Source organism: Anser cygnoides, chromosome 21 (genome assembly GCF_040182565.1).
Source record: "Anser cygnoides isolate HZ-2024a breed goose chromosome 21, Taihu_goose_T2T_genome, whole genome shotgun sequence".
Classification (NCBI taxonomy): Eukaryota; Metazoa; Chordata; class Aves; order Anseriformes; family Anatidae; genus Anser; species Anser cygnoides.
Genome location: NC_089893.1, coordinates 4,515,267 through 4,542,717, shown reverse-complemented (window position 1 = coordinate 4,542,717; position 27,451 = coordinate 4,515,267). Strand labels below are relative to the sequence as shown.

The 27,451-nt window shown below is 67.7% G+C and overlaps 3 protein-coding genes across 4 annotated transcripts; all 3 read left to right on the top strand.

Annotated features, from left to right (window-relative positions):
* The first annotated feature begins 2,711 nt into the window (after positions 1–2,711).
* THY1 (Thy-1 cell surface antigen) lies at positions 2,712–7,641 on the top strand. Its single transcript, XM_066981119.1, has 4 exons — positions 2,712–2,820; positions 4,900–4,984; positions 5,092–5,427; positions 5,937–7,641. Exons 2-4 carry the CDS (start codon positions 4,948–4,950, stop codon positions 6,047–6,049), a joined length of 486 nt encoding a protein of 161 aa, XP_066837220.1. The 5' UTR covers positions 2,712–2,820; positions 4,900–4,947; the 3' UTR covers positions 6,050–7,641.
* Positions 7,642–9,053: 1,412 nt separating this feature from the next.
* On the top strand, positions 9,054–20,794 carry USP2 (ubiquitin specific peptidase 2). 2 transcript variants are annotated; one of them, XM_066981116.1, is made up of 14 exons: positions 9,054–9,249; positions 10,376–10,450; positions 12,031–12,791; positions 18,231–18,281; positions 18,563–18,686; positions 18,806–18,917; positions 18,996–19,106; positions 19,194–19,258; positions 19,602–19,705; positions 19,780–19,860; positions 19,949–20,027; positions 20,137–20,244; positions 20,366–20,486; positions 20,569–20,794. In XM_066981116.1, exons 3-14 carry the CDS (start codon positions 12,072–12,074, stop codon positions 20,654–20,656), a joined length of 1,764 nt encoding a protein of 587 aa, XP_066837217.1. In that variant the 5' UTR covers positions 9,054–9,249; positions 10,376–10,450; positions 12,031–12,071; the 3' UTR covers positions 20,657–20,794. The 2 variants fall into 2 exon arrangements, with proteins under 2 accessions (XP_066837217.1, XP_066837218.1); XM_066981117.1 differs by lacking the exons at positions 9,054–9,249; positions 10,376–10,450; positions 12,031–12,791 and adding an exon at positions 15,950–16,431.
* A 1,425-nt stretch (positions 20,795–22,219) lies between these two features.
* On the top strand, positions 22,220–26,829 carry MFRP (membrane frizzled-related protein). Its single transcript, XM_048063576.2, has 13 exons — positions 22,220–22,403; positions 22,501–22,597; positions 22,837–22,965; positions 23,229–23,390; positions 23,465–23,708; positions 23,790–23,920; positions 24,025–24,150; positions 24,255–24,331; positions 24,453–24,601; positions 24,755–24,885; positions 25,339–25,473; positions 25,595–25,722; positions 25,808–26,829. Exons 1-13 carry the CDS (start codon positions 22,350–22,352, stop codon positions 26,030–26,032), a joined length of 1,788 nt encoding a protein of 595 aa, XP_047919533.2. The 5' UTR covers positions 22,220–22,349; the 3' UTR covers positions 26,033–26,829.
* Positions 26,830–27,451: the final 622 nt, after the last annotated feature.

Below are 27,451 nucleotides of genomic sequence, written 5' to 3'. Positions count from 1 at the left end.
ATGGCAGTGGTGGTTAACCACGCTGGCAGGGGGCAGGAGCAGGGGGTGCTGGTGTCACCATGATGAGCAGCAGGGGTGCAGCATCCCCGTGCTGTGGCATTGTGTGTGGCTGGGTGACACCAAGCACGGTGTCCCCAGGCCCTGCTGCCGCAGGAGCCATGCCCGCCCTGTTTTCTGTGGCTGTGCTGCACGCAGGGAGGGGGGGAGCGCAGTCTCCTCCACCCCTGCTCTGTGCAGCGGTGCCGCGAAGCCCAGGGGCTTCGTATCTGGGCCGTGCTCCATATAGCATCTGCGGGGCTTCACCGGGCTCCCGGGGGCTCTGCTGTCTCTACAATCAAGGGCAAAAAGCTCTTCTGCAGCCTCCCTGTCTTTGTCCCTCAAAGACGGGGAGGGCAGGGCCTGGGTTTTGCAGGAAGAACCACACATCCTTCACTGCCTTCGCCAGCTCTGCTGCCATGGAGGTCACTTTTTCCATCTGTGCTGCCAGAGTGCTGGTTCTCAGATGCCCCCTCTCACTCTTCCATCCCTCCACTCCCCAGTTCTAATTACCCTGTGGAGGAGAGGATGCTAGGGCCTCCTGCAGCTGGGGGCTGCTGCTTGGGACAGGCTGTGGTGTAGGCATCCTGCTGGCAGGGTGTGCACCAGCCCCATGGCGTGCTGCTGGGCTGTGATTCATCAGCAGGAGGGAGACGGAGAGAGGGTTTCTGCCTCCCATGTCTGGGGGAAGGATGAGGACAGGGCAGAGATATTCCCCTTGGGAAGGCTGAGCACCCACCTTCCTGCGGGAAGGGCACCTCCTGCAGCAGGCTGTCTTTGGGGCAAGGCCAGCTTTTAATTGCTGCAGCAGCGCCGGACACCCGAGTCATGGTGCTCCTCGGTGCCTCTGCTCCATGCCTGCTGGTGTCTGCCTGCACTGCTGGGCTGTCTGTGCCTGTCTGTTTCTCTTCCTGCCCCCCTCTCTGTCTGTAGTTATTAATTTTTTTCCTCCTCACCCCCTTCTTTCCTTTGGCTTTAGTCTATAGGGCACCCCTGCATTAGGTGTGACTTGGGGACTCGTTTTCTCTGCTTTATGGATGGCGTCCAGGCTGCTCTCTGCAGCAAAGGGACCATCCAGCTGGAGAACCTCTGCAAGGAGCCTTCTGCAAACACCTCGGCAGGATGCTTCCTGCCAGCGCGCTGCCCAGAAACTGCACAATCACGCCTGCCTCCACAGCACCGCCAGCCAGAGATTTCAAGGGAGCTGACTTCTCTTGCAATGGTGCTTGAGCAACTGCCTGACTCCAAAAGCAGCCCTTTGAGCCTGAGTTCCCTGGGTTCCTGTGCTCACCAGCGGAGGAGACAGCTTGGGGAGATAGGGGGCTGAATGTAAAAGGGATGCATGTGTGTGCATGCTGCTGTGTGCGCCCCACATCACAGCCAGGTCTGTCTGCAGACCTTGTGCTTGCATTTTTTGTGCTGACAGCACGGCAAGGTGCAGGTAGCGTTTGTGTGTCTGCATTGATCTGTTCCCAGCCCTTAATGGTGGCTTCCTGCACCACTTTGCCATGCTCCTGATCCTCCTCCATCCGTCTGTACCGTCCCACCTCACCAGTGTCACCGTGTTGATGTGTGCATACAGCTGGGTGCGGACCCGTGGTCTGGGCCTGTTCAATACCTGCCTGCCCCAGCAGCCAGGGCCAGGTCTTCACTCTGCTGCTGGCAGCACAGGGGGGAGGCTGGGACCCATTTGGGGCAGCATGCCTGCAGCCTGCTTTGTGATCAAGCAGCTGGAGGCAAGATTTTGTGGGATTAGCAAAACCCCGCAGCACAGCCAGCTTGCAAAACCTCAGCACTCGAATGTCATCTGGGATCAGGTTCTGCTGGGGCAGAATATGACTTTTCATCTCAACTTTCACTGGGCCAGCCCTTTTTGCAGAGCCTGGCCAGGGGGAGTGGGAGGAGGTGAGGATGGGGCAGGCTGCCCTGCATACCCTGCTCCTTCCTGGGGTGCCTTGGACCCCAAACACTGAGGGCGAGCAGCTCCTTGTGCTGCTGTCACCTCCACATTGCCCAAGAGCAGGGAAGAAGCATTTTGCCAGGCTGCTTTCTGGGTCCAAAGACATTTTGCATGTGCAGAAGCAGATGTGTTTAGCCCCTTCCCATCTGTGTGGTGGTGGGAGGCTGCGTGGGATGAGTCTTTGTTTGCCCCACCAGCTAAAACACAAGGCGGGTGGGTGGCCAGGGGCATCACAGAGAGCCCCATCCTCACGCCCTGCAGGGAGGAGAGCTGTGCCAGGGGGCTGTGGAGACCTGGTGCAGGGACCCTGACTTCTACACGTTAGGGGTGGGGGATCTCTGCTCTTCCCCAGCCCAGGCTGAGCACCCAGCAGAGCACCCCCACATTGCAGGGGGGCGGCAGCTCTTCTGCAAAACGCAGTTCCCATGGCGATGGGGATGTGCCCCCCCATTCCCAGCCTGCAGAATCACCCACCAAGGGGGGGCTGCCCGGGGGGCTGCCCTCACCCCCAGCACCCCAACGCGGCGCCGGGATGCTGGGGTCGGGGGGGGGGGGGGCGGGTTTGAGGCCGGGCTGCCAGAATCAGGGACCCCTCCCCACCCCCCGCACCCCCCTCAAAAAGCACCGCAGGGCCGGGGGCCGAGCCTTGGTGACGCCGCCCGGCCCTGATTTGCTGGGGCCGCCCGGCCGGCCCTTCCCAAACTGCGGGAGCTCCGCACCGCCCCCAGCCCCGCCGGGAGCCGCGGGCAGCAGCGGGCGGCAGCGCCGGGAGCAGCGGGCGGCAGCGCCGGGAGGCGGCAGCGGGCAGCCCCCCCCCCCCCCAGGTAGGCATCGGCATCCCCAGCATCACCGGTACCGCCAGCATCCCCACCAGTACCGCCAGCATCCCCAGCAAGCGGCAGGGATGCAGCCCCCGCCGGGGGGGTACCCACCGCTGGTCCCCCGGGCGCGCCTTGGGCGCTGCGCTGCAGGGGTTTTGGGGGGCTGGGGGGGCGATGCAGGGGGGTGTGGGGAGATTCAGGGGGTTGGGGGGCGATGCAGGGGGATGCTCTCGGTTTTTCGCAGCGATGCTGGTGCCCCCCCCCCCCCCCCCATCCTCCTTCTCCTTTTCCCCCAGCCGTCGGGATTGCGGCATCCCTCCGCGGGCACGCCTGCGCGCACCCACGCACCCACCCGCACCCCTGCAAGGGCGGCAGCTCCTGCACCAACCCGCACCCCACGCGGGGCCTCGGCACCCACACCGACCCTCCTCACTCCTCCTCGCAGCCCCCCGTGCACCCCGCTTTCTCTGTCAGGTTTTTGGGGCTCAGGGTTTCCCCCGTCCCATCTTTTCCCCCGGTGTCCCCACCCTCGCCATTCCCAGAGCCCCCTCTGCGGCCCCACGGAGGTGTCCCCACGGCGTGGCCCCCGTCGTGCTGCGAGGGCTGGAGTCCCTCCGGTGCCACCGCCCTTGTGAGTCCCATCCCCGTGCACAGCCCCTGGGGTCTCGTAGGAGCGAACCTTGCCCATCTGGCTTTGCTCCTGCCGGGGGGAGAGGGGGCCACAGGGGGGCAAAAGGCTGTCAGACCCTAAAACTGGAAGATCTGTGTGCTTTTGCACATGGATGGGAGGCAGCCCTCCTCTTGGGGAGCTCATCTGCGCTGGTTTTGCGGCTGCGACCTGGGCAGAGTCCCAGGATGCTCTAGGAGGAGCAAATCTGAGCTGGGAAATGGTAAATTGAGGGGTGAGGGCCAGCTTGGAGGGTCCTGGAGGAGCCGCAGTCTCCTCTGTCACACCTTTGTCCCTCCTTTGCAACCCCTTGGTTATCGAGACCATATAGAAGGGAATTTTTCTGCTTGGCCAGGGTTTGGGGTTGTAGATATAAAGGTCTTTCACAGCTATGGAATGAGCACATGATTTTGGCATTTCCCCCTTGAATGTTATGTGAAAGACCCGAAAAAATGCTAAAAAAGAAAAATCCAGCTGGCTGTGGTACAGGCACTTCCCAGCTCTTCCCTGGATGCCGAGCCAGGCTCCGATGGGGCAGACTGGGGCGGGTCTGCTCTCCCCCCCCCACCCCAGCCTGGGGACCCAAAGGGGTGGCAGCTGAGCTCCCCCTCTCGGTCCTGGCCGCAGTCCCCACCCGGGAGGACCGACTGGAGGGCGCTCGGCGTGTCCTTCAGCCCAGGGTTCTGCTCTGCTTCTCCCCCCTCCTCCATCCCCTCCGCATGTCTGTGGCTGGATTCCCCATGCAATTGCTTGGCTGGGCTGCAAACCTTTAATTGATTCCTTTCGGCCGGATCAGACCGCCGGCGGGGCTGTGGTTTGGACGGCACGTCCACGAGCCCCTCACCCGCAAGCAGCCCTCAGGAGGATGGGCGAGGGGGCAGGGACCCAGAGGCTGGATGCTCCCACCCCAATACCTTTCCAACCCAGTGCCCGGGCGGGCTCCGCTCGGCCCCTGGAGACTCGGTGCCATCCTTTGGCAGCCTGGGCTCCTTCTCGCAGCTCTTGGCCCCTTTCCCTCACTGCATCGCAGTGAGTCATCTCTGCTGAGCTCACCCGCGGGGGGGCCAGGCTGGCGCACGCACGAAGGGTCCCTCACCTGGCACCGCGCCGGGCAGGCACCGGGGCGCATCCTGCTTTCTGCCGCCCGCCTTGGCCGGGCAGCCAGCCTGGCGGGGGCACGGGGGGGGCAGAACATGAGGGGCTGGGCACGAGGGGGCTCCAGGCAGGGAAAAGAGCGTGGCGGGCACCGCCTAAGGACACGGGAAGGTGACGCTGGCGGTCACGCAGCGCTCAATCTCCAGCTCTTCCCTGTGCTGCCAGCTGCAGAGCATCGTCTGTGCGGGAGGCGCGTGCCGCACAGCGCAGCCCTGTGCCAGGGTGGGGACCTCGCTGACTGCTTCTCTCCCCCTGCCCAGGCTCATCTCTCGCTGGCAGCCTCCCCCGGGCACCTCATCAGCGGAAAGATGAACCCCACCGTCGGCATCGCTGTCATCCTGACAGGTAGGGCTCTTGGTTCGGGTGGGATGCAGCACCCATGGGGCCGGGAGGCCCCTCGGGTGTCCCCGGTGCTCACCGTCCCCTGTCCCACCCCTGCCCGCCCGTCCCAGTGCTCCAGGCCGCCCAGTGCCAGATGATCAAGGACCTGAGTGCCTGCCTGCTGGGCCAGAGCCTGCGGGTGGACTGCCGCTACGAGAACAAAACCAGCAACCCGCTGACCTACGAGTTCAGCATCACCAAGGACAACAGGAAGCACGTCATCCACAGCACCATCAGCGTCTCCGAGAACGTCTACCGGAGCCGCGCCAACGTCACCATGCACAAGAACCTGGTGTGCCTCTACCTGCAGAGCTTCACCACCAGCGATGAGGGGGTCTACATGTGCGAGCTGAAGGCCACCAACGACTACACCGGCAACCAGATAAAGAACATCACTGTCATCAAAGGTGAGAGGGGCAGCGGCGCCCGGCCTCCAGCTCCTCTTCAGCCCCTCCTCCCCCCCCAGCCCCTCGGTTTGGCAGGGCCAGCAAGGAAAGCCCCAGTCCCTGTGATGTCCCCAAAGCCTCCCTGAGCCCCATCGATGTTTCCTGAGCCCTTCCTCCCAGCCAGTCCCAGCAGAGGGGGCAAGTCTGCTGGTGAAGCACACACAAGGGATGCGTGGTCCGGAGCAGGGGTGCAGTGGGATTTTGCACGCTTGCATCCCCTGGGACCACCCCTCTAGCTGCAGAACCCTTCCTGCTGCCCACCCCCTTGTCCCTGCTCTCAGTTGCGGGCAGGTTTTGGTGTTCCCCAGGGTCTCTACATCCCCAAAAGCCTCCCTGCTCCATGGGCACAAGGTGGGAATGGGCACTGGGGCAGGCTGGGCTCACTGCATTTCTGTGCCTGGCTCCCAGCCACCATGATCCCTGCTCCCGCGGGATTTCATCTCCTCTCTCCCCGTTCCCCATCCTCGCAGACAAACTGGAGAAATGCGCCGGCTTCAGCCTCTTGATCCAGAACACTTCGTGGCTCCTCCTGCTCCTCCTTTCCCTGCCTCTCCTGCAAGCCGTGGACTTCGTGTCCCTGTGAAAGGAAAAAAAAAAAAACCCGCGCCCCCACGGAGCACCCCAGCCAACCCGCCTCCCCCGCCAGAGCGCAGCCCTCGGAAAGAGAAGATTTGGAAGAAACGAAACCTCTCTCTATGTTATCTCTATGTAACCGTATATCTAACGCTAACCACCGTCCTGTGCTGAGACCCGCCGGCACGCGCGCGCACGCCCCGCTCCGAAGCATGGTGGCTCCGCTAGGCAGCGTCGCTTCTCCCATCGCGCCCTCCCCGCGCGCTGGTTTTGCTGGTGCTGGGGGCACCGGAGCCTCAGCCCCGCACAGCCCGCTTCTCCCGCCCCTTTTCTTTTTTTTTTCTTTTTTTTTTTATAAATATTTTTCTTTGCCCTGTTCTCAACTGGGGAAAGACAGCCGGACGAGCAGGTAAGGGAGGGGACGGGAGAGCGCGGGGATGGGTCCCGGTGCTGGGAGGAGACGGGGAGGAGACCAGGTGCCAGCGGGGTGACTTGGTGGTTTCTCTTTGTTGCAGCCGGGCTGGAAGCGAGGCCCCCAGACAACGCCTCGTGCCCTGGGGCTGCCCAAGCCCGGGGCCCCCCTGGCCCTCCCCAGGGACCAGTCCTTAGCTGTGACGAGAGAAGTGCCGCCAGCGCCCGCAGCGGAGGCCCGCAGAGCCTCTCCGAGCTAGCCGCAGCCCGGCCAGCGCCCCGTGCCCCCAGGTGGGGAGGGGGCTCCCCCAGGGGACCGCCACTCCTCCGTCCCAGCTCCCCGTCTGCTCCATGGGGACCCCGTCCTTCCCCATGACACGTGCCCCCCTCTTTCTCTGGCTCCACCTTGCTGCTGGGAGGAGCCCATGTGTCCCCCCGCCTCCCCACTCCCTTCCAGCATCCCCCTCTTTCTATTTAAGTGCAGAAAAGTGGGGCTAAGTCAAGCCCAGCTCTTGGCCACCACCTCAATGAGGATCACAGAATGTCCCCAGGGGTCAGCAAGAGTGGAGAGAGGGACCCTGAGCACAGCTCCAGCCTGTCCCCATGCCCTGCAGGACCCCAGGAGCCTTTGGACCAGGAGACACCACGGGGCTGGCCCTGCACACCCCAGCCCAGGAGCAGGCAGGGGGCTGGGGAAGGCACTGACGGGACCACCTGGCTCTGTGGGGCGAACCGGAGCCCTGCCGAGCTCCCCAGGCTGTGCCGCGATGGCTGAGAGCCCTTCCCAGCAGCTGCTCCCTGCTCCTTGCTTTCCTCCGGACGCCGCGAGCTGCCTCCCACCCCGCTGCCCCTTCCTGCCCGTCCCTGCCCCTCGCTGCCTGCTTGCTTGCTGTCTAGTGCTGCCGAGGCCGTGCGCGGTGGAGGCTCGGCTCGCCCCGCTCCCCGGGCTGGCTGGAGTTCCCCGGGGAGCACCGGGGCAGGGCAGAGCCCGGCCGACCGCGCGGACGCGTCTCTGGTCTCATTTTTTTGGTGAACATTTGTAGTTGTTTCCACAGCTTGTCGTAAAAGAGATTCTGTTAAAAGGAGAAAACGAAAAGCCAACCCTACGAAAAGCAACAACAACAACAAAAACACCTGTCCTCCGGGAGTTTTCCTCCGTCTGCACAATAAAAGCCTAGGTCGTGTGTTGGAGCCGTGGCCACCCGTGTGTGGGGGGTGGGGCGGGGGGCTACGGGGGGCTCAGCACCTCCTCGGCAGCCCCAGCCCTGCGTGGAGAAGCAGGAAGAGAGAAGGCTTGCCTGTAGGGGGGGGGTGACACAGCCCCGTGTCCCCATCCCACCCCATTCCATCCCACCAACCCTATTGTGAGCTCAGGGCTGGGGCCGCCTGCGGTGCCGGGAGAGGGGCGAAGCGGGGTAGGTACCACCATGCACCCTGTGTCCGCATCCCCACGCCACGCACATGGGCTCCTCTGGCACCCCATCTCCATCCTGACCCCATCTCCATCCTGACCCCGTCTCCATCCTGCCCTGCCCGCCGTGGTGGAGCCGTGCCCATGGAGGCAGCCCTGGCCCCGGCGTCCCGCGGGCAGGGACAGCGTGTGAGTGGGGCCGGGCGTGCGGGCGCGACCCGGAGCTCCCGGCCCCGGGGCGGTGTGCGTGCCGTGCCAGGGTCCTTCCCGCGTGCCTGCTGACGTGTGTGTTGCGTGCGCCCGTGTGATGCCCCTGGGGATGCCAAGGGCTCCGGCAGCTCCTAAAGCAGCTGGGAGCAGCCACGCGCTGCTCCCTGCACGGGATCCAGAGGCTGCCCCAAGAACCATGGACTGTGGGGTGCGCTCACCCCCAGGTTTGGGATTAGGGTCGTGCCACCACCCTTCACGCCGCTGATGACCCCACAGCAGCCTCCAGGAGTCACACCCAGGTGCAGACGCCAGCCTCACGTGGCCCTCCCTGTTTCGGGGCTGGAGCCGGGCAGGAGGAAAATGCCAGCCTAATTGCATCCCGCCTAATTATCGTCAGCAGGTGCTGGCTGAGTCACAGCCACCGAGGTGCCGGCTCACCGCGAGGCCGAGCCGCCCTGGGTGGGTCAGGCGTCAGGGAGCGGTGCTGGGGGCTGTGCCCTGATGTCCCCCGGTGTCCCCCAGTGTCCCCATGGAGCCATGAGGGGCAGAGGGTGGTCCTGGCCCACTCCTGCTCTGCTGCAGGCCAGGGGGGCCTCTTATCCCCGCGGCTTTTCCCAGCAGGGAGCAAAACGCAGACTACATCCCCTCCTTCCTCCCCCTGCCCACCTTCTCCTCCTGGACCTCCACCTCCTTCCCAAAACCCCCTCTCCCCGCACTTACCCTCAGGCATCCTCCGTGCTTCCCAGAGCCCCCCGTGCCTCTCCGGCCTCCCCTCCTAGGCTCCCCTTGCCGTGGGCCACCCTGAGGCTCACGTCCCCTTTAAGCCTCGGTGCGGCTGGAATGCGAGAGGAGCATTCGTGTGCCCTGCGAGGTCAGATAAAGGCACTATATTTATCTAGCCGGTAACCTGAGCCCTGAATTTCTGCCGTGGCGTTTTAACGCGGCCCCGCAGCCCTCCGGCACGGCCCCTCCGGCCACTGCGCCCGCTCCCAGCCGGGTGGAGGAGCCGAGCCCCAGGGTGGCCTGACCCTGCCGTCAGCACCCCAAAAACCCCTCGCTCTGCTCCGGCCCCAGGGGAGCGCCCCGAGGAGGCAGCAGCGGCTCCCCCAGCTCGGTGTCGCCCCATGAGCACCGCGCCGGCCTCGCGCCCCTGAGCGCACGCCCCGCTGAGCACACCGGTGAGTAGAGGGCCCATTAGGGGAAAATGCCATGGGGAGAGGGCTGTGAGATGACAGCGAGAACCCCTAAGATCCCCCCCATTCTCTCTTCAGCTGGGTGAAGCTATAGGGGAAATATTTGTGCTCTTGCTGTCCCCGGGGAGCGGGATCCTATGGGAAACCCGCAGCACGCCCGGCACCTCCCGGTCCCCGGGGTGGGCAGAGCCACGTCCCGCTCACTTCCCCGGGGTCCCTTCTTTTTTTCTTTTTTTTTTCCACCCACAGACCTCAGAGCAATAACAGGCGTTGGGTCCTACGTCAGGGTTCCCCCGTGGGGTTGGGGTTTTGCTGCCCGGGGGGCGGCCCGAGAGCGGCGAGCAGCAGGTTCTGCAGCCAGGCGGGGATGTGTCAGCGGCGGTGACGCCCGGCCAGCACACGTGCACTGAGCTGGGAGGGTTCTCAGGTTGGGGAAACCCCCAGCCAGGGACATCCCGGGGGGCTCAGGACCCGCAGCCCCTCGGCCCCAGGGTGCCCCCGGCTGCCTCAGAGGGCCGGGAGCTCGCGAGTAACCCCCGGGCTGGGACATTGTGTCTCAGGGCACGGGGACACGGCTCCAAGCGTGCGTAAGCGAGAAGCAGCTGTGCCGCAGCTCCCTGCATGGAGCCAGGGCCGTGTAAGCTGAGCCTGCCCTGGGGCTCCGCGGCCACCCAGGGGGACAGCGGCCACCGGGGCCACCGGCACCAGGCCTTCAGGAGAGGACGGCAGCCTTCCCCGCCTGCCTCAGCCTCCGGGGTGAAGGTTTGCCTCTCCAGCAGACCTGTCACCGTCCCAAATCGAGGCTCCCGTTGGGAGCAGGAGGTTGGGATGTGCTCCCAAGGAGCGGGCTCCCGGGTCCCCTTGGGGTTGGCTCCTGGCGCCCGGGCACGCGGCCGCGGACCGGACATTCCTGTGCCTCAGCTTCCCCGGGGAGGCTGATGAGGGTGCAGGAGGCCTGACTCAGCCGTGCCGGCCCCAGGGCTTTGCCAGGCAGCAGGAAAGCTCAGCGTTATTACGGGCAGGGAGGGGCCCAGGAAGCGATGGGAGGAACCGGGGATTTCTCACACCTCCTCGGCTCCCCGGGCTCATGGCACGCTCTGTTCTCCTACAGCCCTGGGGTCCGCTGTGATGTGACATGGGGACGGCACCGCACGGGCACTCCTAGCAGACACGGCGGCCCTACATGGTAAGATTTCTCCTCCTGTGACGCCAGCGGGTTCCCTGCTGTGCCCAGGGCAGGTTCCCCCTCCCAAACCCCACATCCCTCCACCAGCTCCCCACATCCCCAGGGCACGCTGTGCCCTGCGGGGACCGGTCCCGCTGCCAGAAGGCACCCGTTGGAGCCCCAGGGCTCCAGCACCCTCACCCCAATTCCCATGGGGATGCCAGCCCTTGGCTGGGCCCCACATCCCATAGCAAACCCCCCTCGGTGTGTATCGGGTCCTGCCTGGCTGAGCAGCTCTGGGGTCCTCCCAGTGCTGGAGCGGGCGGGCAGCTGCGGCCAGGTCGGGGAGAGCCGGGTGTTCGGTGGCGCATTTGCCTGCGAGCACATTATTCACCCCTCAGCCTTGGTTCCCAAACAGGTCTGTGCGCTCCGGCTTGCTCTTGCTTGTAAATAGTTTCCTCCGCGCTGCGGGACGGCTGCTCCCCGGCAATGGCAGCAGCAGCAGCCCAGGGCCAGGCAGGGAGGATCCCGCGGTGGCCGGGCTCCGGTCCCCATCCCCGAGCCCGGCTGCACCCCACATTTTGAGGTCCGGGCTCCGTCTCCGTCCCCGGCACCTCTGCGCTGGCTTGGAGCGGGGCCAGAGCCCGCCCTGGCGGGGCTGGGAAAAGCCTCGGAGCTGGGGTCATCTCCTGGGTGACTGGGGACTCTCGGAACCGCATGAGCTGCTGGCCGGACAGGGAAGGGACGCGAGGCACCCGGGGAGTGAGCACGGCCCCAGGACAGGTAGGGGACCGGCCCTCAGCCCGTGAGCAAGCTTTTTTCCAACTTGAATATCCCCTGCTTAAGCTGGTGCGGGTGGCTGGCCGCCCTGCCCCGGCTCCGGGCTGGCTCCCCTTTTTCTCCAGGTGCCTCCGTCCTTGTCCCCCCACGCCCCTCTCCTGCTCCACACATGGCAGAAGCCACCAGTCCCCACGGGGACCCGGTGCTGTGCTGTCACCCACCCCTTTGGGCTGGCTGTGCTCGGTGACAGGGGCCACGAGGGCTGGGTTGGCCTGAATTATTGATGGCAGGCCGGCTGGGTGCAGGCGTGGCGGGGAGACGGGCAGGCTCCTGCAGTGGGGGGACCCCTGGCTGTCCCCACAGCCCCCAGAGCCCCTGGGTGGGTTGTGGCTGCTGCAAGGACTTCGGTGGCTCCCTGACACCAGGCAGCACATGGGGAGCAGGGATGGAGAGCTAGGACTTCTGCGCTGACAGCTATGGGGCAGCGTGGCCGGGATGCCAAGGCTAGGGCAGAGGTGACAGCTGCAGTCCCCTGCCCATGGGTGCCCATCGCCTCCGTCCATGCCCAGCAGAGCCCCAGGGCTCCCTCCTGTGGTGCCAGGTGCCCACAGGCACCCAGGTGGCACTGCCGGCAGTGCCCTGCTGCCCCAAGCTCTCCAGGAGGGCTGGCGGGTGGCAGGAGCCGCGGCCACCCCTCACTCTCTGTCCCCTGGGTCCCCGTTGTTCCCTGCTTGCCCCCCCTCAGGGTCTCTCCAGTGGGTGCCGGTGGCGGACACCCCATTGTAGCCCCCCAAAGCTAAGCCCAGGCTCCTCTCTTGCAGCCGATGCCTCCAGCCGAGCCCGCTGAGCCCCAGCCTCCAGCATGTCCCAGCTCTCCTCCACGCTGAAGCGGTACGTCGACTCGTCGCGCTATGCCGAGACCACCTACGGCAAGGTGCCCGGCGGCTACAGCTCCTACACCTCCTACGGCTCCACCCTGACCACGGCCTACGCCGACAGCGACAAAATCGGCTTCAAAGCCAGCTACCTGCCCTCCCCCCGGTACCACCACGCTGGGCTGTCCCCCACCAGCGGCTACGACAGCGGCCGCCTGCCCCTGTACCCCGACTCCGGCATCCGCCTGAGCCCCGCTTACATCCGCACCCAGCCCCGGCCGCCCGGCGGGGGGCTGAGCGGGGGCTCATGCTACACCTTCACGGGGACCCCCAGCAGCCCCCCGGGCTACCTGTCCACTGCAGCGCCCCTCAGCCGTCGCAAATCCATCAGCCACTCGGACCTGGCACAGGAATTTTCGGGGCTGCGCGCCTCGGATAGCGCCTACGTGTCCAGCGCCGGTGCCCGGGGCCGCCAGGAGTTCGGCGCCCTGCAGGGTCTGTACCAGGCCGCCGCACACTCCGACTACGTCCGCGACTACCTGGAGAGCTGCGGGAGGAAGAGCAGCCACTGCAGCTTCCCCTGCAGCCCCCCCGGACCCCCCCAGGCTGCCCTCGGCTCTGCCCTGTCCTCTGCCGGCACCCGTGGTGCCAGCCAGCCCTGCGAGAGGAGTGACGGCTACGGCGGCACCTCTGGCCCTGACACCCCGGTACGTGGTGCGCCATGGGGGGGGGGGGACAGGTCTGGTGGGGTGCATGGGCCGTGCGGGTTTGTGCTGAGCCGGGGGGCTGAAGGAAATCGTGCGCTCCCCTTTGGGGTCTCCGTCTGTGCTGCTGGTTTTGTGCCGTCTGTATGCAAACCCGCCTGGGTGCGTGCCCCATGCACCGCCACGTGCTTGCGCCGTGCTGGAGCCGTGTCCCCAAGCAGCTGGCTGTGCCCAGGGCTGAGCAGGCCCGGTTCTGTCTGCTCCCTGTCCCCAGCGGCTCCAAGGGCCACCATTGGCAGCAGTGGCTGCTCCATCACACTCGGTGGTGGCGCTCGGGGCCCCAGGTCCAAATCGGTGCTGCACCATCCCCAGAGCCTCGGCCCGGGCCGGGAGCAGGCACCACGCACGCAGCCCTGCTCAGGCGTGCACAGCAGCAGCCTGGTAATTTTCCACTTGGCTTCCCTTCCAAGAAGCCATCAGGCTGTGCCCGTGCTGCCTCCCGCTCTCTTTCCACCCCACGCTGAAGGTCGGTCTCCCCCCGAGCAGGGTCTGACCTGCCCGGTGCTTCCCCGCGGCTCCATCCCACCGAGCAGGGAGGATAAGGGCTGGGGGTTCCCTTCCGCTCCCCAAGAGCAGGACGAGGGGCTCTGTCCCTTCCCACCCAAGCCCCCACATGCCCGAGGGGCTGGGAAAAAGGCTGTGGAGCATCCTCAAGGCCTGGCCCCTGCCATGGGATGGAGAAGTTGAGGAGCGAGCAGGGTGCTGGGCAGGGTTGCCACGAGCAGCCAGAAGCACTGGTGGGGCTGGGGAGGCACAGCGAGGTGCGGGGCAGGGAGGAGAGGCCACCGGGAGCTGCAGCTGGTGCTGTGCAGCCTCCTGGCAGTGCTCTCCCTTGCCTTAACCCCTCTCTGCTGCTGCAGCCCCCCGCCAGCATCCGTCAGTGCCCCGTTTTGGGTACCCCCTCCTCATGCCCACCCTGCCCCTGCACCCCCTGCCCACCCTGCCCCTGCCACCCAAGGGGTGCCAAAGGCGAGCGGGGCTCGGCAGCTGGCACAGGGTGCTGGGTAGGGGCAGGGCAGGAGCAAAGGCCCGGTCGGTGACACTGGCTTAGGTTTCCCCGGTGCTTTAATGCGTACACCTGCTATTTTCCATTCCTGTGCATTTTTCCCCCCCGTTCCCAAGCTGGGAAGCGAACGTACCGGTCGTAAAACGGGCTGCAGGTGCCCGAGGGCATGCCAGGTGCCGGAAACGAGGGCGCGTTGCAGCCCCGGCACTGCCATCAGTTCTGCCCCATTACCCGGCCCCGGGGGCAGCGCCGGCAGCACCCGATCCTGCCGGAGCCAGGGCATGGCAGGGTCTGGCCCCGTGCCTGCTCCCAGCCACCTCCTGCCTTGGCACTGCGGGAAGCGAAGCAGAGGAACCTGCAGCTGGGACATGAGGGTGCCCACGGCCAGCTGTGCCCCCCCATGGCCTCGTGCCTCAGTTTACCACTCCACAGGGCACGGGGAGGCTGCAGCCAGCGGCCGTGGTGCCGGGAAGGGTGGGACCGGAGCTGTGCCGCCCCATTAACCGCCCTGCGTGGACGCGGGGTCGGGAGGCCGGAGCCACCCACAGGAACACCGGCAGCTCTCCGCAGCCCCATCCCGGGCTGCTGACGGTGCTGGCTTGTGGCCAGCCCTGTCCCTGCCTTCGTGGTGCCAGCCGGGCCCGTGTCAACCTCTGCCCGTGGCAGAAGGTCACTGCTGGGGAGGGGAGAGCTGAGGACAGGTCGCCGGCTCCTTTGCTCTCCGGCTCCAGCTTGCCCCAGGAGCCCACACGCTGCTCCAGCTGGAGGGCACCGTGCTCCCAGGGCGCTTGAAGTCACCAGGGCATGATTTTCGGCACGGGACACGGCCAAATGCCACCCCTCTTGCCGTGGAGCCGGCTCAGCCGGCACATCCCATCCCCGGGGAGCTCTGCACCAGCACCCACACAGCGCCCGGGGCGTGCAGCAGGCCCAATCCTGCCCCCAAGCAGTGCGCTGGGCTGCAGGGCCAGAGCGGAGCCTGGCGTGCACGGCACCCTGGGGTGCTGTGCCACAGTCCCAGGGCCCTGGCAGGGACCCACAAGTTGTGGGGCACCCACGCCACCAGCGTGAGCCCCGTGGGGTGCGCACGCTGCGTCCCTGCGTGTGTACAGCGTACACACCACAGGGGGGGGTACATATATATATATATACATCTACCCGCAAGCGAGGATTACGACAAGCATCCTGTTGTGATGCAAAAAGCCCTGGCCCTGCAGATGAATAACGCTGCAAGATGCCTCCTCAGATATTTCTGCTGGTGCCAAAAATAGTCTCCTTCCCTCCTCCCCCCCCCCCCTCCAGCCCCTCCACCGGCTGTGCCGAATGCGCGCCGCGGCGCACAGAGCACCGCTGGCTGCGGGCGGCACGGGGGTGGCACGGGATAAAGCAGCCCCCACTCGGCGCCTCCGTCCCGGCGAGGCTGGAGGGCTCCATCCAGCCCCGGAGCAGCCCTGCTGCACTCCCTGCCCGTGGAAATTTCCCCCCAGGACGCCCGGGCACACGCAGCGGGCGCTTGCCCGGCTGCGGTCAGCGGGGTGAAGCGGAGGCAGGCGCAGGACGAGGCCGCAGGAGAGCCGGGCTCCCTGCCAGCCTCCGCACCTGCCCTTGCTGCAGGGGCAGAGCTGGAGCCCTGCCCGCACCGTGCCTCAGTTTCCCCTGCGCTCCGATCACAGCAGGGGGGGGGTCTTCGCCCTACGCAGGCTTTGCGGGGGTTTTGCCTCGGTGGAGGGAAGCAGACGGTGAAATACCTCCGAGCCCGGCCCTAAAGCAGCCCCCCAAAGCGGGGGGCTACGCACTGCCTGCTGTTCTCCCCGAAGCAGCACCGCGGGGAGCCTATTGCTGTCCCTGCGGGGAGCGCGTGTGCCCGCGATCCCAAATCCCGATCCCAAATCCCACTCGGCTGCAGCCCCGTTCCGGGCACCCTGGGGCTGGGGGCTGTTCCCCATCAGCGTGGGGGGGCACAGGAGGGGGGTCTGCCGTGTGATACCGACCCCCTCCAGCCCCACAGCGGTGGCAGGACGGATCCCCGGAGCGCAGGGAGCTGTAGGGCAGGGGGCAGGGGGCTGCTCCCCGCGTCCTCCCCGGTGGTCTCGGCGTGGCGAGAGCGTGGCCGGCGGGCACGGCCGCCCCTCGCGGGCCCCCTTGGCTCTCCGGCTCGCTGTACCACGCGGTGCGGCGGGGGCTGGCCGTCACGGAGCCCTGCTGCTGCTGCCGCCTCTCCACCCATTTGATGTCAGAGCTCTGCTCAGGTGCCGTCAGCCCCGAGAGCCGGCACCGGCTCCGGCACCGCAACCGCGCGGCCACGGCGGTGCCCCGGCAAGGCCGGCCGCCTGACCCCGTGCCCCCGACCTTGGCTGGCCCAAGGAGAGGGGGTCCCCGCGGCCCCCCCCGGCCGCAGCCGCCCCTCGCCGTCTCGGATCACCCGGGAGGGGAGCCATGAGGGACTCGTACACGGTGACGCTGCCCGAGGAGCCCCCCGCGCTCCCCGACCTTCACAAGGAGCTGCGCCCCCGCGCCTCCATGCCGGGGTCCCTGCTGGTCTCCACCTTCGTCGGGCTCGTCCTCAACAAGACCAAGGTACGAGCTCGGAGCCTGGGGGGCAGAGGAGGGGGTGCCGGGAGGGGGTGACCCCTGCGCTCCTCGGGGAGCTCGGGTCCCCCCCGGCTGCCCCTCGGGGTGCCCCTTGCTGCAGGACGGGGGGCGCGGGGCTGGCACCCACGGGTGCCACCGGGTGCTGGCAGCACTGGGGGGGCCCGGCAGCCCCCGGCGCTGCCCCGAGCAGGGGGCAGGAGGGGAGGTGGCAGCACATGTCCGGGGTCCCTGTGCCAGCCCTGCCCCTGCGGTGACCTTGGCCAAGTCCCGTGCCCCAGGCTGGCCGGTGCGAGGAGGCTGCTGGTGGCCACACCGGTGCCGTGGCGGTGCCACCGGGGCGAGCCTGGCTGTCCCCAGAGCCACGCAGCCCACGGTGGGTCCCCCTCCTTGGAGACGTCATGGGGCAGGGGGGCAGGATCTGGGCATTTATGTAAGTACAGCTGCCCCGGCCGTCCCGCTGCCCCGGCGGGTGCTTGGCAAGTGGATGGAGCGCGACAGCCCGGCCCCTGTCCCCCGTCCCCATCCCCTGCGCCCTGTCCCCCGTCCCCCTCCCGCAGTGCAGCCTCGGGGAGTCCCCAGCCGCCGCCGCCGCGTGAGCCAGCTCTCCTCCGCCGCCTCCGAGCAGCGCCGTGTCCTAGATAACACCCAGGCCGGGCGAGGGGGATTAGCTGGAGTTGAGTCACCCAGGGGAGGGAAAAAACCGAGCAGGGGCTGGAATCAGAGCCGGGTGCAGGCGGGCTGGTGCCACGGCGTGGGGGGGGGTCCAGCTCCTGGGGCTGCTCCGTGCCCTGCGGGGCCAGGCAGCGGGCAGGGGCATGGGGTCTGCGCCCACACCCGCACCCTGGTCCCTCCTGGGGCACGGAGCAGCGGGTGGGCAGCGTCCTGGGGGGTACAACCAGGGTAGCCACCACGAGCTGCTGCCACCCTGCCTGCCACCGTGCCCTTCCCAGAGCGGGGACAGGAGGTGCACAGGCACCTCCGCAGGGATTTAGGGTGCTGGGACACGGGGCCAGCACCCCGCTGGGGCACGGGGCTGCCCTGCAGAGCCGCGTGTGCCCGCACAAGGCACCTGGGTGCCCGCCGGTGCCGGTGGCCCTGCGGTGGGTGATGCCTGCACCATCGCTAAGGCGCACGTGTAACTGTATCTGGGTTATTTTGGGCTGCTGTCAGGGCTGGGTGCTCAGCACCTCCCACACACGCACCAGCTGCTGCTATTTCAGAGCTGCTGGGCCCCCTCCTCTCCTCCTCCTCCCCCTCCTCACGCCCGGAGCAGGCAGCCCGGGCGGGCACCCGCGGGAGGACCCGCAGCAACCGGCGGGAGCTGGGTGGGGGGCACCGTCAGCAGGGCTGCCCCGGCACCGACCCGGGGGTGCACCCTGCAGCACCCTCGCTGGATTTAATCCCACAAAGGAGCCGTGCACAAATCCGCGTGGTGCTGGTATGGGGTGTCCTGGAGGGGATGAGCAACCGTGGGGCACCGTGGGGCGATGCCACCCCCAGCTTCCCGGGGCACAAAGGAGGCAGGGGGCGGCCAGCCTGGCTCGCAGCCCAGGGCACGGGGTAGCGAGGGGGACTTTGAGCCCCGGGTGTCATCCCGGGACAGGGAGCTGAGCACCAGGACGGGTCCTCGGCCACCGTCCTGCGCTCAGCCGGCGCCGGGAGCAGCCGCGGTGCCGGCCCTGCTCTGTGCCCACCTGGGGGCTGCCCCACGCGGGTGCTGGTGACCCCACGGGCTGGTGGCCCTCATGGCCAGCCCGTCTCAGCCCTGCTCCCTCTCTCCGCAGAGCTCCAAGGCGGTGCAGGGGCTGACCGGCCTGCGGAACCTGGGCAACACGGTGAGTGCTCGCGGGGCTCCTGGCTCGCACCGTGTACTTCAGCGGGCACAGCTGGGGGGTGTCGGGCACCCCGTCCCTTCCCTCGCCCCCAGACCCACGTTCTCGCTCCAGGAGCTCCACACCCCACTCCCAATGGTGCTGGAGGACGGGGGGGTCCCCGCTCTCCGTCCTGCTTTGTCCCCATCCTCTGCCCACCCTCCCCGGGTGTCCCCCCCATCGCCACCCGCCTCCCTCCGCCTCCCGTTGCCATGGTTTTTTCTTTTTCCCTTTGCCTCCCCCAGTGCTTCATGAACTCCATCCTGCAGTGCCTGAGCAACACCAGGGAGCTGCGGGATTACTGCCTGCAGAACCAGTACCTGCGGGACCTCAACAACAACAGCCGCATGCGCACCGCGCTCATGGCAGGTAACGGCACCCCCCCCCCCGGCCGTGCACCCCCAGGTTTGGGGGGACACAGGGGACGGGGACATCCACGGGACACCCGTCCCCGTCCCCGTGGCGCTGAGCCCCGTCTCCGCACGCAGAATTCGCCAAGCTGATCCAGCTGCTCTGGACCTCGTCCCCCAACGACAGCGTGAGCCCCTCCGAGTTCAAGACGCAGATCCAGCGATACGCCCCCCGCTTCGTCGGCTACAAGTAGGGGCTGTGGGCGGCGGGGAGAGGGTGCCGAGCCCCCCGCCCAGCCCCTCACCGCCCGTGCCCCCCGTCTCGCAGCCAGCAGGACGCGCAGGAGTTCCTGAGGTTCCTCCTCGACGGGCTGCACGGCGAGGTGAACCGCGTGCTGGTGCGGCCGCGGGCCAGCGCCGACACCCTGGACCACCTCCCGTAAGTGAGCGCTGGGGCAGGGGGCCGGGGGCTGCCCGCGGGTGCCAGCAGCAGCGCTCAGCACCATTCTGCCTCTCCGCCTCGCAGTGACGACGAGAAGAGCCGCCAGATGTGGAGGAGGTACCAGGAGCGGGAGGACAGCCGGGTTAGCGGTGAGCAGGGCGCTGGGGAGAGGCGGGCAGGGATGGGTTGGGGGCTGGGGGTCTCATCCTTCTTCTTCTCATCCTTCTTCATCCCGTCCTTCTTCATCCCGTCCTTCTTCATCCCGTCCTTCTTCATCCCATCCTTCTTCATCCCATCCTTCTTCTTCTCATCCTTCTTCGTCCCATCCTTCTTCGTCCCATCCTTCTTCGTCCCATCCTTCATCCCACCCCTCTTCATCCCACCCCTCTTCATCCCATCCCTCTTCGTCCCATTCCTCTTCATCCCATCCCTCTTCATCCCTCTTCATCCCACCCCTCTTCATCCCACCCTTTTTCATCCCTTCGCCCCCAGACCTCTTCGTCGGGCAGCTGAAGAGTTCCCTTACCTGCAGCGAGTGTGGCTACTGCTCCACAGCCTTCGACCCCTTCTGGGACCTCTCCCTGCCCATCCCCAAGGTGAGGGGTCCCCGCTGCCCCCCCAAGCCCCCCGCCCTGCATTCCCTGCCCCTGACCGCCCCCTGCTCCCGCAGAAAGGCTACGGCGAGGTGACGCTCATGGACTGCCTCCGGCTCTTCACCAAAGAGGACGTGCTGGATGGGGACGAGAAACCGGTACGGGGGCGTGGGGTGGGGGCACGGGGGGCTTATGGGGGGCAGGCTGAGCCCTCACCCCGCTGCTCGTGTTGTTTGCTGCCCGCAGACGTGCTGTCGCTGCAAAGCCAGGACGAGGTGCACGAAGAAATTCAGCATCCAGAAGTTCCCCAAGATCCTGGTGCTTCGTATCCTTTGCGCCGCAGGCCCGGGGTGGGGGGATGCCGGTGGAGGGAGGGGGCTTTTTGGGGGGGCTCCCCTTTGGCTCCCCACCTCCTTAACGTGCCCCCCCCCAAGACCTGAAGCGCTTCTCGGAGGCCAGGATACGAGCGAGCAAGCTCACCACCTTCGTCAACTTCCAGCTGAAGGACCTGGACCTGCGGGAATTCGCCTCGCAGAGCTGCAGTGAGTGCCGGGGCCGTGCCCGGAGGGGTCCTTGGGAGGGGGGCAGAGGTTTGGGGTGGGGGCCGCAGACCCCCGGGGGGGGGGGGGCAATCCCGCTGAGCACCGCCCTCGCCGCCCGCAGACCACGCCGTTTACAACCTCTACGCCGTCTCCAACCACTCGGGCACCACCATGGGGGGACACTACACCGCCTACTGCAAGAGCCCTGTCTCCGGCGAGTGGCACAGCTTCAACGACTCCCGGTGAGGCCCTGGGGGGGGGACAACGGGGGGGAGCACTGCGTGGGACCCCCCGCCGCTCATGGCACGTCTCCCGTCCCTGCAGCGTCACCCCGATGTCCTCCAGCCACGTCCGCAGCAGCGACGCCTACCTGCTGTTCTACGAGCTGGCCAGCCCGTCCTCCCGCATGTAGCCTCCCCGGGCATCCCCCCCGGAGCTGGACACCCCCCAGGATTTTGGCTTTTCGCCCCCCCCTGGGTGCAGCTTGGAGGCTCGGAGGGGCTGCAGCAGGAGGCAGCCAGGAGCAAACCCCCCCCAGCTGCGGGCTGAGGGCAGGACCCAGGCAGCTCCGGCACCCTCCCGGCGGTTGGTTTTTACCTTGGGGTAGGTTTTTTTTCTTTTTTTTTTCTTTTTTTTTTTTTTGGTCTTTTTTTGCTGTGTAATAAAAAGCACCGAGCGAGGGACTCGGCGGGCGTGGGGCCAGGAGCTGCGCTCCCGCGGGGAGCACCCGGCACCGGGGACCCGCGGTGCCTCCAGCACCCCTCTTGGCACTGCTCGTCCGCCCCGGAGGATCCGTGAGCTGCTCCAAACCTCCTGGCCAAGGACTCCAGCCCTCCGGTGGCCTCCTCCCGTGCTCCACGAGCAGCCCGAGTTCAGGCCCCAACCGATGGACCCCGAGGGAGGAATTTGTCCGGAGCGGTCGGGACTTTTTGCAGCCGGGGATGCTGCGGGTGGGTGTTCACCTGCCTCCTCATACGACGGTGCCTTAAACCATTCGGGGGGCGCCGGGGTGGCACGGGGGCGTCCGTCCTGCGGGGGGGGGGGGGGGGACAGCAGCTCCCCAGGACCGTCTGCAACCGGGGCTTTCTTCCCCCCGAAACCAGGAGCCCCCCCGGGGATGCTCGTCCCCCCGCTCTGGCCCCGCTGCTCCGTCCTCCGGCTAGCGAATGCCAGTGGCCTTTTTTAGCCTTTTCTCTAATTTATTCTCCCCCCCCCATCCCGCCCTGCCCGAGGTCCCAGGCTGGGGCAGCGCTGCTGCTGGGCAGGTGGCTCGTTTACTGTGTAAGCAAGATGGGCAGGATGTGTCTCGTACAAGGGAGACTCGTGCAGGAATAAATTGCAGCTGGAACGGAGCGTCGTGTGCGTGTGCTAGGCTCTGCGCCACCAGGAGAGGGACGGGAGCTCCGGGAGCAGCAGGGAAACTGAGGCAGGATGAGGAGCAACCATGAGCCAGCACCCCACGGGGACACAAGGGGAGGTGGTGGCCCCCAGTTCCTGGGGCAGGGGGAGCCTTTCCTTCTCCTCCAGTCGTCCAGCACCCGCGCTCTGCCCCCAAAGCCGCTGAACAAAGGCCCCTTTCTGCCCGGCTCAGGCACTGGGCCGGCACCCGGGCATTAAGGGGCAGCGGGAACGGGGGTGCTGGGGCTCAGACATCCAGCACAAGGAGACGTGGGGGCAGGAGGGAGGTGCTCAGCCCGGGCTCCCCATCACAGCCCCTTTGGGGACAGCTGGGGGCACCAGGAAAACCAAGCAGCGCCTCCGTGCACCCCAAAACAGGCTCCCTAAAGGCTGTGGGACGGGCTCCCAGCTCCGGAGCGAGCACACTTTCCCCTTTAAGATGCTGGATCTCCGTGCCAGGGCCTGACCTCGGCATCCTCAGCTGAGCTGGATTAACGGGGCAGGGGGAAGGGGCCGGCGGAGGGGACGGGGCCGCCCAGGGCTCCCCGCACACGGTTTTGGGGTCTCCACGGGGCGCAGCTGGTGCAGGCTGCCCGGTGTGTGCCATGGGGACAGGCGGGGAGGCGCGGGTGGCACAACGGGTGGCCGTGCCCGGGGACATGGCACACCAGGGAGGATTTTAACCGTGCTGGGAACCGCCTGCTGCCATGAAGGACTTCACCGAAATCACGCTTTGCCCCGAGGCTCTGGACCACAGCAAGGTAGGGCAGGGGTGGGGGAGCTGCCCGATGGGTCCCCCACGGCCACCTGCGTGTCCCCACAACGCCACCCCTGCGGTGCCGCCCGCCTTTTGTGCAGACCGAGTTCTGCAACCCCGTCTTCGAGGGCGAGGAGCCCCCGGAAACGTCCCCAGACAAGGACAGGATCAGCCCCGCGTCGCCCCGGGATGTCCTCGGTACCTGCCTGGGGTTTGTACGCGCGCCCGTGTCCATGGGGCCACCGGGAGCACCCGTGGGGAGCTCATCACCGGGGTGTGGGGCTGCTTGGGGGTCCCAGGGGGGACAAGAGGGTCCGAGGGGGGACAAGAGGGTCCCAAGGGGGACAAGAGGCTGGGCTCGGCCAGCCGGGCAGGGGGGTGGCAGGGTGGGGGCACGGCAGCACCCTGCTCTGCCCGCTCTCCTCGCCCTCCCGCAGGCCGGCAGCTGTGGGGCCAGGCGGGCTGGCGGTACCGGGCCGACTGCAGGTTCACCTGGCTCTGCGTGGCCCTGATGAGCGCCATCCTCCTCTTCCTCATCGCCCTCCTGCTGGCCATCGTCATCCACCGTGAGTGCCGGGCCGGGGGGGGGGGGCGTGCCGTGTCCGTGGGGCTGGGGACACGGAGCTGGCTCCGAGGGGGCTCGGGGCACGGTGAGGACACCCGTCCTGCTCTGCACCTCCCCGGGAAGGGGGGTCCCCACGTGCAGGACCAGGGGGGATGTCCAGGACTGGGACTTGGCGAGGCCAGCAGTGTGGGACCTGACTCGTGGGGCTGGGTGGGCTTCCCGAGCCCCCTCCCCACCCTGCAGCAATTCTTCCCCTGGGCGCAGAGCTCAGGTCCCCACGGCCACCCAGCTCCCCCGCCGCAGCCCTGCCCGCCCGTGGCACCGCCGCCACCACCGCAGCACCCACCCCAAGACCCCCCAGGGTCCCCCAAACAGCCGCCACCCCAACCCGGAGCCAGCTGCCTACAGCCAGCACGCCGCCACCGGGTAAGTCCCGTGCACGCCGGCACGGCGATGTCCCGTGGCGCCGGCTCACCGCCGTGCCGTTTCTCCCCGCGCAGCCTGCGGTGGGACCCTGCGGGGCCCCGAGGGCTCCTTCAGCTCCCCCAACCACCCCGGCCCCTACCCTCCCCATGCGCTCTGCGTCTGGCGCATCGAGGTGGCCGCCGGCCTCGCCATCCAGCTGCGGATGGAGGCGTTCAGCGTGGAGGGCACCGCGTCCTGCCTCTTCGACCGCCTGGAGCTCTACGAGGAGCAAGGGGCCGGCGGCACGGATCCTGCCCCGGCCCGGGGGGGCACCACCAGGTAGGATGCGGGAAGGGGTTCGGCATCCCCCCGGGGGGGGTGGGGGGGGCGAGCGGTGCCACCGCCGGCTGCTGCCCCCAGGTTCTGCGGCAACGTGGTGCCCCCGACCTTCAACACCAACTCCAACCTCCTGCGCGTCACCTTCGTCTCCGACGGCAGCGTGGGCGCCCCGGGCTTCAGCGCCCGCTACCGTGCCGTGGCCCCCGATGAGAGTGAGCACCCCCCCAGTGTGGGATCGCCCCCCAAAACCCCCGGGGGGGCTAGGGCAGGGGGTGCGCAGGGCACCGCCACCGGACACCCGCCTCCCGTGCCGCAGAGAGCTGCGCCTGGGACGAGCACTTGTGCGACCGGGGGCTCTGCATCCACCTGGGCTTCGTCTGCGACGGCTTCCACGACTGCGAGGACCGCAGCGACGAGGCCAACTGCAGCCTGAAGCACAAAGGTGGGCCGGCAGCATGCAGCCCCCTCCGCAGCACCGGGGGGGGTTTGAGATGGGGTGGAGGGAGAGGGGACGGGGGTACAGCCACACGGTGTGTGTGTCCCCAGAGTGCGGGGGCCCGCTGACAGCCCTGGAGGGGCATTTCTCCACCCCGAGCCATCCCCAGCCCTACCCGCACCAGCAGGTGAGAGGACGGGTGGTGGTGGGAGGAGGAGGAGGGGGGCAGGCGGGGAGGAAGGCTTCCTCCCGTCGGGGAGAGCGGGTGCCCCTGCCCGGCTTCACGGTGTCCCCGGCTGCCCCGGTAGCTGTGCCTCTGGCAGATCTCAGTGCCCGTGGGCCACGTCGTCGACCTGCGCTTCCACAACTTCAGCCTGGAGCCGCACGAGGACTGCAGCTTCGACTTCGTGGAGGTGCACGACAGCGCCGGCACCGGGGCCGCCAGCCTCATGGGCAGGTACCCTGACGGATCCACCTCCCGCGGCTCAGCCGGGGAAACCGAGGCACAGGGAGGGCTGGCGAAGACGGGCTGATAGCGAACAGGGTTTGGGGATGTGCTGGCTGGCCCCGCTGCCCCTCTGACCCCATCCTTTGCCCCGTGGCCCTGCAGGTTCTGCGGCCACCAGCTGCCACCCGCCCTGACCTCCTCGCGCCACGTCATGACCGTGCTCTTCGTGGCGGACGAGGGAGTAGCAGATGACGGGTTCTTCGCCACCTACCAGGCCCGCAATGCCACGGAGAGTAGGTGGCACGGCACGGGGCAGGCTGGGCGCTCTGTCCTCGGCGGGGTTTCAAGGCCAAGGCTGAACAAAGCCAGGGCTTTCGCCCCACAGCTGGCCCTGCTCGGGGCAGAGCTTGGGCTGCAGGTCCCCCGGGGCCCTTTCCCACCTGAATTACCCCCAAAAAAATATTGATCCTGACCACAGGGACAGGGCCTGGAGGGGCTGCAGACAGGCAGGACCCGTCACCCGCGGGCTGCCCCCAGATAACCCGGGGAATTCGGGATCCCCCTAAGCTGGCCCAGAGGTGGCCACCCTCAGCCCACGGCTACCAGGTGGCAGCCACTCATCTGCACGTCCCCTGCCGGTGACCGAGGGCAGAGACAGCAGCAGGCACGGGACCTGGCCGACTCCCAGCAGGGGTGGCAGCCAGAATCGTGCCCATGCCCTGTCCCCCTGTCCCCCTGCCCCGCAGAGACCTGCAGCCCCGCCGAGTTCTCCTGCGGCAACGGCGAGTGCCGGGCGCTGGAGTCGGTGTGTGACGGCTGGCACGACTGCCCCGACGGCACCGACGAGCTCAACTGCACTGGGGTGTCCTACCCAGCCTTCGGTGAGTGCCGTCCACGGGGATTTCACCCCGCTCCCCCTAAGCCCACGGCCAGGGGACCCCCTGGTAGCAGTCCCCCCCACCGGTGCCGCCGCAAGCAGCGCAGCACCTCTCCCCGTGGCAGGCTCTGTCTGCGAGCCCGTGGAGGTGGAGATGTGCCTGGGGCTGGGCTACAATGCCACCTCCTTCCCCAACATCTGGCTGGCCATCCCGGACCAGGAGGGAGCCGCCGAGGTGCTGCAGGACTACCAGGTGAGCTGAAGGGGCTGGGGACGGGTGCCCTGCCCCGTGCCATGCTCGTCTGCCCCGTGCCACGCTCACCGCCGCCGTCCCGCAGACGCTGATGGAGCTGGCCTGCTACCAGCACCTCCGGCTCCTCATCTGCAGCCTCTTCGTGCCCAAATGCACCCCGGACGGGGGCGTCCTGCAGCCCTGCCGTGCCGTCTGCCTGGCCGCCGAGCTGCGCTGCCAGCAGTCCCTCGGGCTCCTCGGCATCCTCTGGCCCATCAACTGCAACATCCTGCCCGACTCCAGCGACCCCGTGGAGTGCTTCCAGCCCTGAGCCCCCACCGCCAGAGGAGCGGCAGCACGCCCAGAGCCCCCTCCTGCCCCAAACCTCCCTCCCACCCTCCTGTCGTTGCAAATGCCCAGCTGCAAGGTGTCTTTCTCTGGGGCCAGGGCATCCTCTTGGCGCTCAGTGCCCCAATGCCGTGGGATTTCCCGCAGGACTGAGTCCCTGGAGAGGGGCTGCCCCTTCCCAGCCTTGCTACGGGGGAAGATTTGTTGGGGGGGGGTCTGTGCCCATGGGTTGGAGCTGCGCCCGTGGGTGTCTCAGCATCTCCAGGCTCTGCCCAGCCTCTCCTGCAGCCCTCAGGCAGCTGCTAGCCCAGCAGTGGATGGGTTAATGCCCCCCAAACGGAGGGTCCCTGTGTCCCCCAGCCCCCGGAGCCGGCAGAATAAACAGCGTGAGCTGCTGAGGAACCCGATGGAGCAGGGGGGGCGTTTGGGGAGGTCCTGCCAGATCCCCCTGGGGAAACCGAGGCGTGGGCCACGGGAGGGCAGCCAGGGCAGGAGGGGGTCCAGGCAGGAATAGCGGGGTGCAGGGGAGGCTGCCCCTGCTGCAGGGGGACAGGGGCTGCTCGTGTGCCCTCCGTGGGCTGGGGGTTTATGGGGGGAGAGGCGATGGGTGGGTCTCGGAGGGGGTCTCGTGCTGGCAGCCCCGCGGTGCGGCAGGGAGCTCCTGCTCCAGCCAGGGCTGTGGCCTTGCTGGCCGTGCTGGCCCCAGGCCACCCCGCTGGCCACACGCCCGGCACCGCCCCATGGCCACAAACCAGCTGCCAGCTAGCCAAAAACAACAGCCCCGTCACACCTGGGGGGGGGGCAAGGTGCCAGGCAGCCCCCTGCCAGCACCCAGCCCTGGGCACCGGGGCCAGGAGGGGTCAGCCCGCAGTGTCACCCACCCTGCTGTGCCCGCTGGTGTCCCCTGGGTGCTCCCGGTGCTGGAGCGGGTTAAAGGCAGCCGGGGGGCTCCCCAAAAAGCCTGGCACGGTCCCAGCACCGCTGCGTGTCCGCGGTCCCCTGGCAATCCCTGCCTGCTGGCACGGCCACCGCCTGCACCTGCCTGGCGCATCCCTGCCCGCTCAGCCCCTCGCTGCCCTGCGCCCCCCCAGACGGCTCCTACAGCACCCATGGGTGCCCCTGGGGTGGCACTGCCACCCTGTGTGCGCCCTGATGCCCCCCTTCGCCTTGTCCCTGCTGCCAGCCGGGGCACCGAGGGCTCCACCTCCCTCCTCCAAGCCTGCCCGCCCTCGCCGGGCTCCCCTCGCCTGCCCTTTCTCCTGTTCCGCTTTCCCTCGGCCGCTTTCTCCCGTCTCCCTCCCTCCATCCCGCTGCCCGGGTGCCTCCAGCAGAGGTGGTTTTCGCCCCGCGCCTCTCCTCCCCCTGCCCGGCCGTTTGTCTCGCCTCTCCCTTCCCCCTGCTC

Bases quoted from the DNA above. Each gene is read 5' to 3' on its own strand.
- THY1 (XM_066981119.1), top strand. From the start codon at position 4,948: ATGAACCCCACCGTCGGCATCGCTGTCATCCTGACAG. The intron at 4,985-5,091 runs GTAGGGCTCTTG...CGCCCGTCCCAG, and splicing joins CATCGCTGTCATCCTGACAG to TGCTCCAGGCCGCCCAGTGC. The intron at 5,428-5,936 runs GTGAGAGGGGCA...CCATCCTCGCAG, and splicing joins GAACATCACTGTCATCAAAG to ACAAACTGGAGAAATGCGCC.
- MFRP (XM_048063576.2), top strand. From the start codon at position 22,350: ATGAAGGACTTCACCGAAATCACGCTTTGCCCCGAGGCTCTGGACCAC. The intron at 23,921-24,024 runs GTGAGCACCCCC...CCCGTGCCGCAG, and splicing joins TGCCGTGGCCCCCGATGAGA to AGAGCTGCGCCTGGGACGAG. The intron at 24,151-24,254 runs GTGGGCCGGCAG...GTGTGTCCCCAG, and splicing joins CTGCAGCCTGAAGCACAAAG to AGTGCGGGGGCCCGCTGACA.
- USP2 (XM_066981116.1), top strand. From the start codon at position 12,072: ATGTCCCAGCTCTCCTCCACGCTGAAGCGGTACGTCGACTCGTCGCGC. The intron at 19,259-19,601 runs GTGAGCAGGGCG...CTTCGCCCCCAG, and splicing joins GGAGGACAGCCGGGTTAGCG to ACCTCTTCGTCGGGCAGCTG. The intron at 19,861-19,948 runs GTACGGGGGCGT...TGCTGCCCGCAG, and splicing joins TGGATGGGGACGAGAAACCG to ACGTGCTGTCGCTGCAAAGC.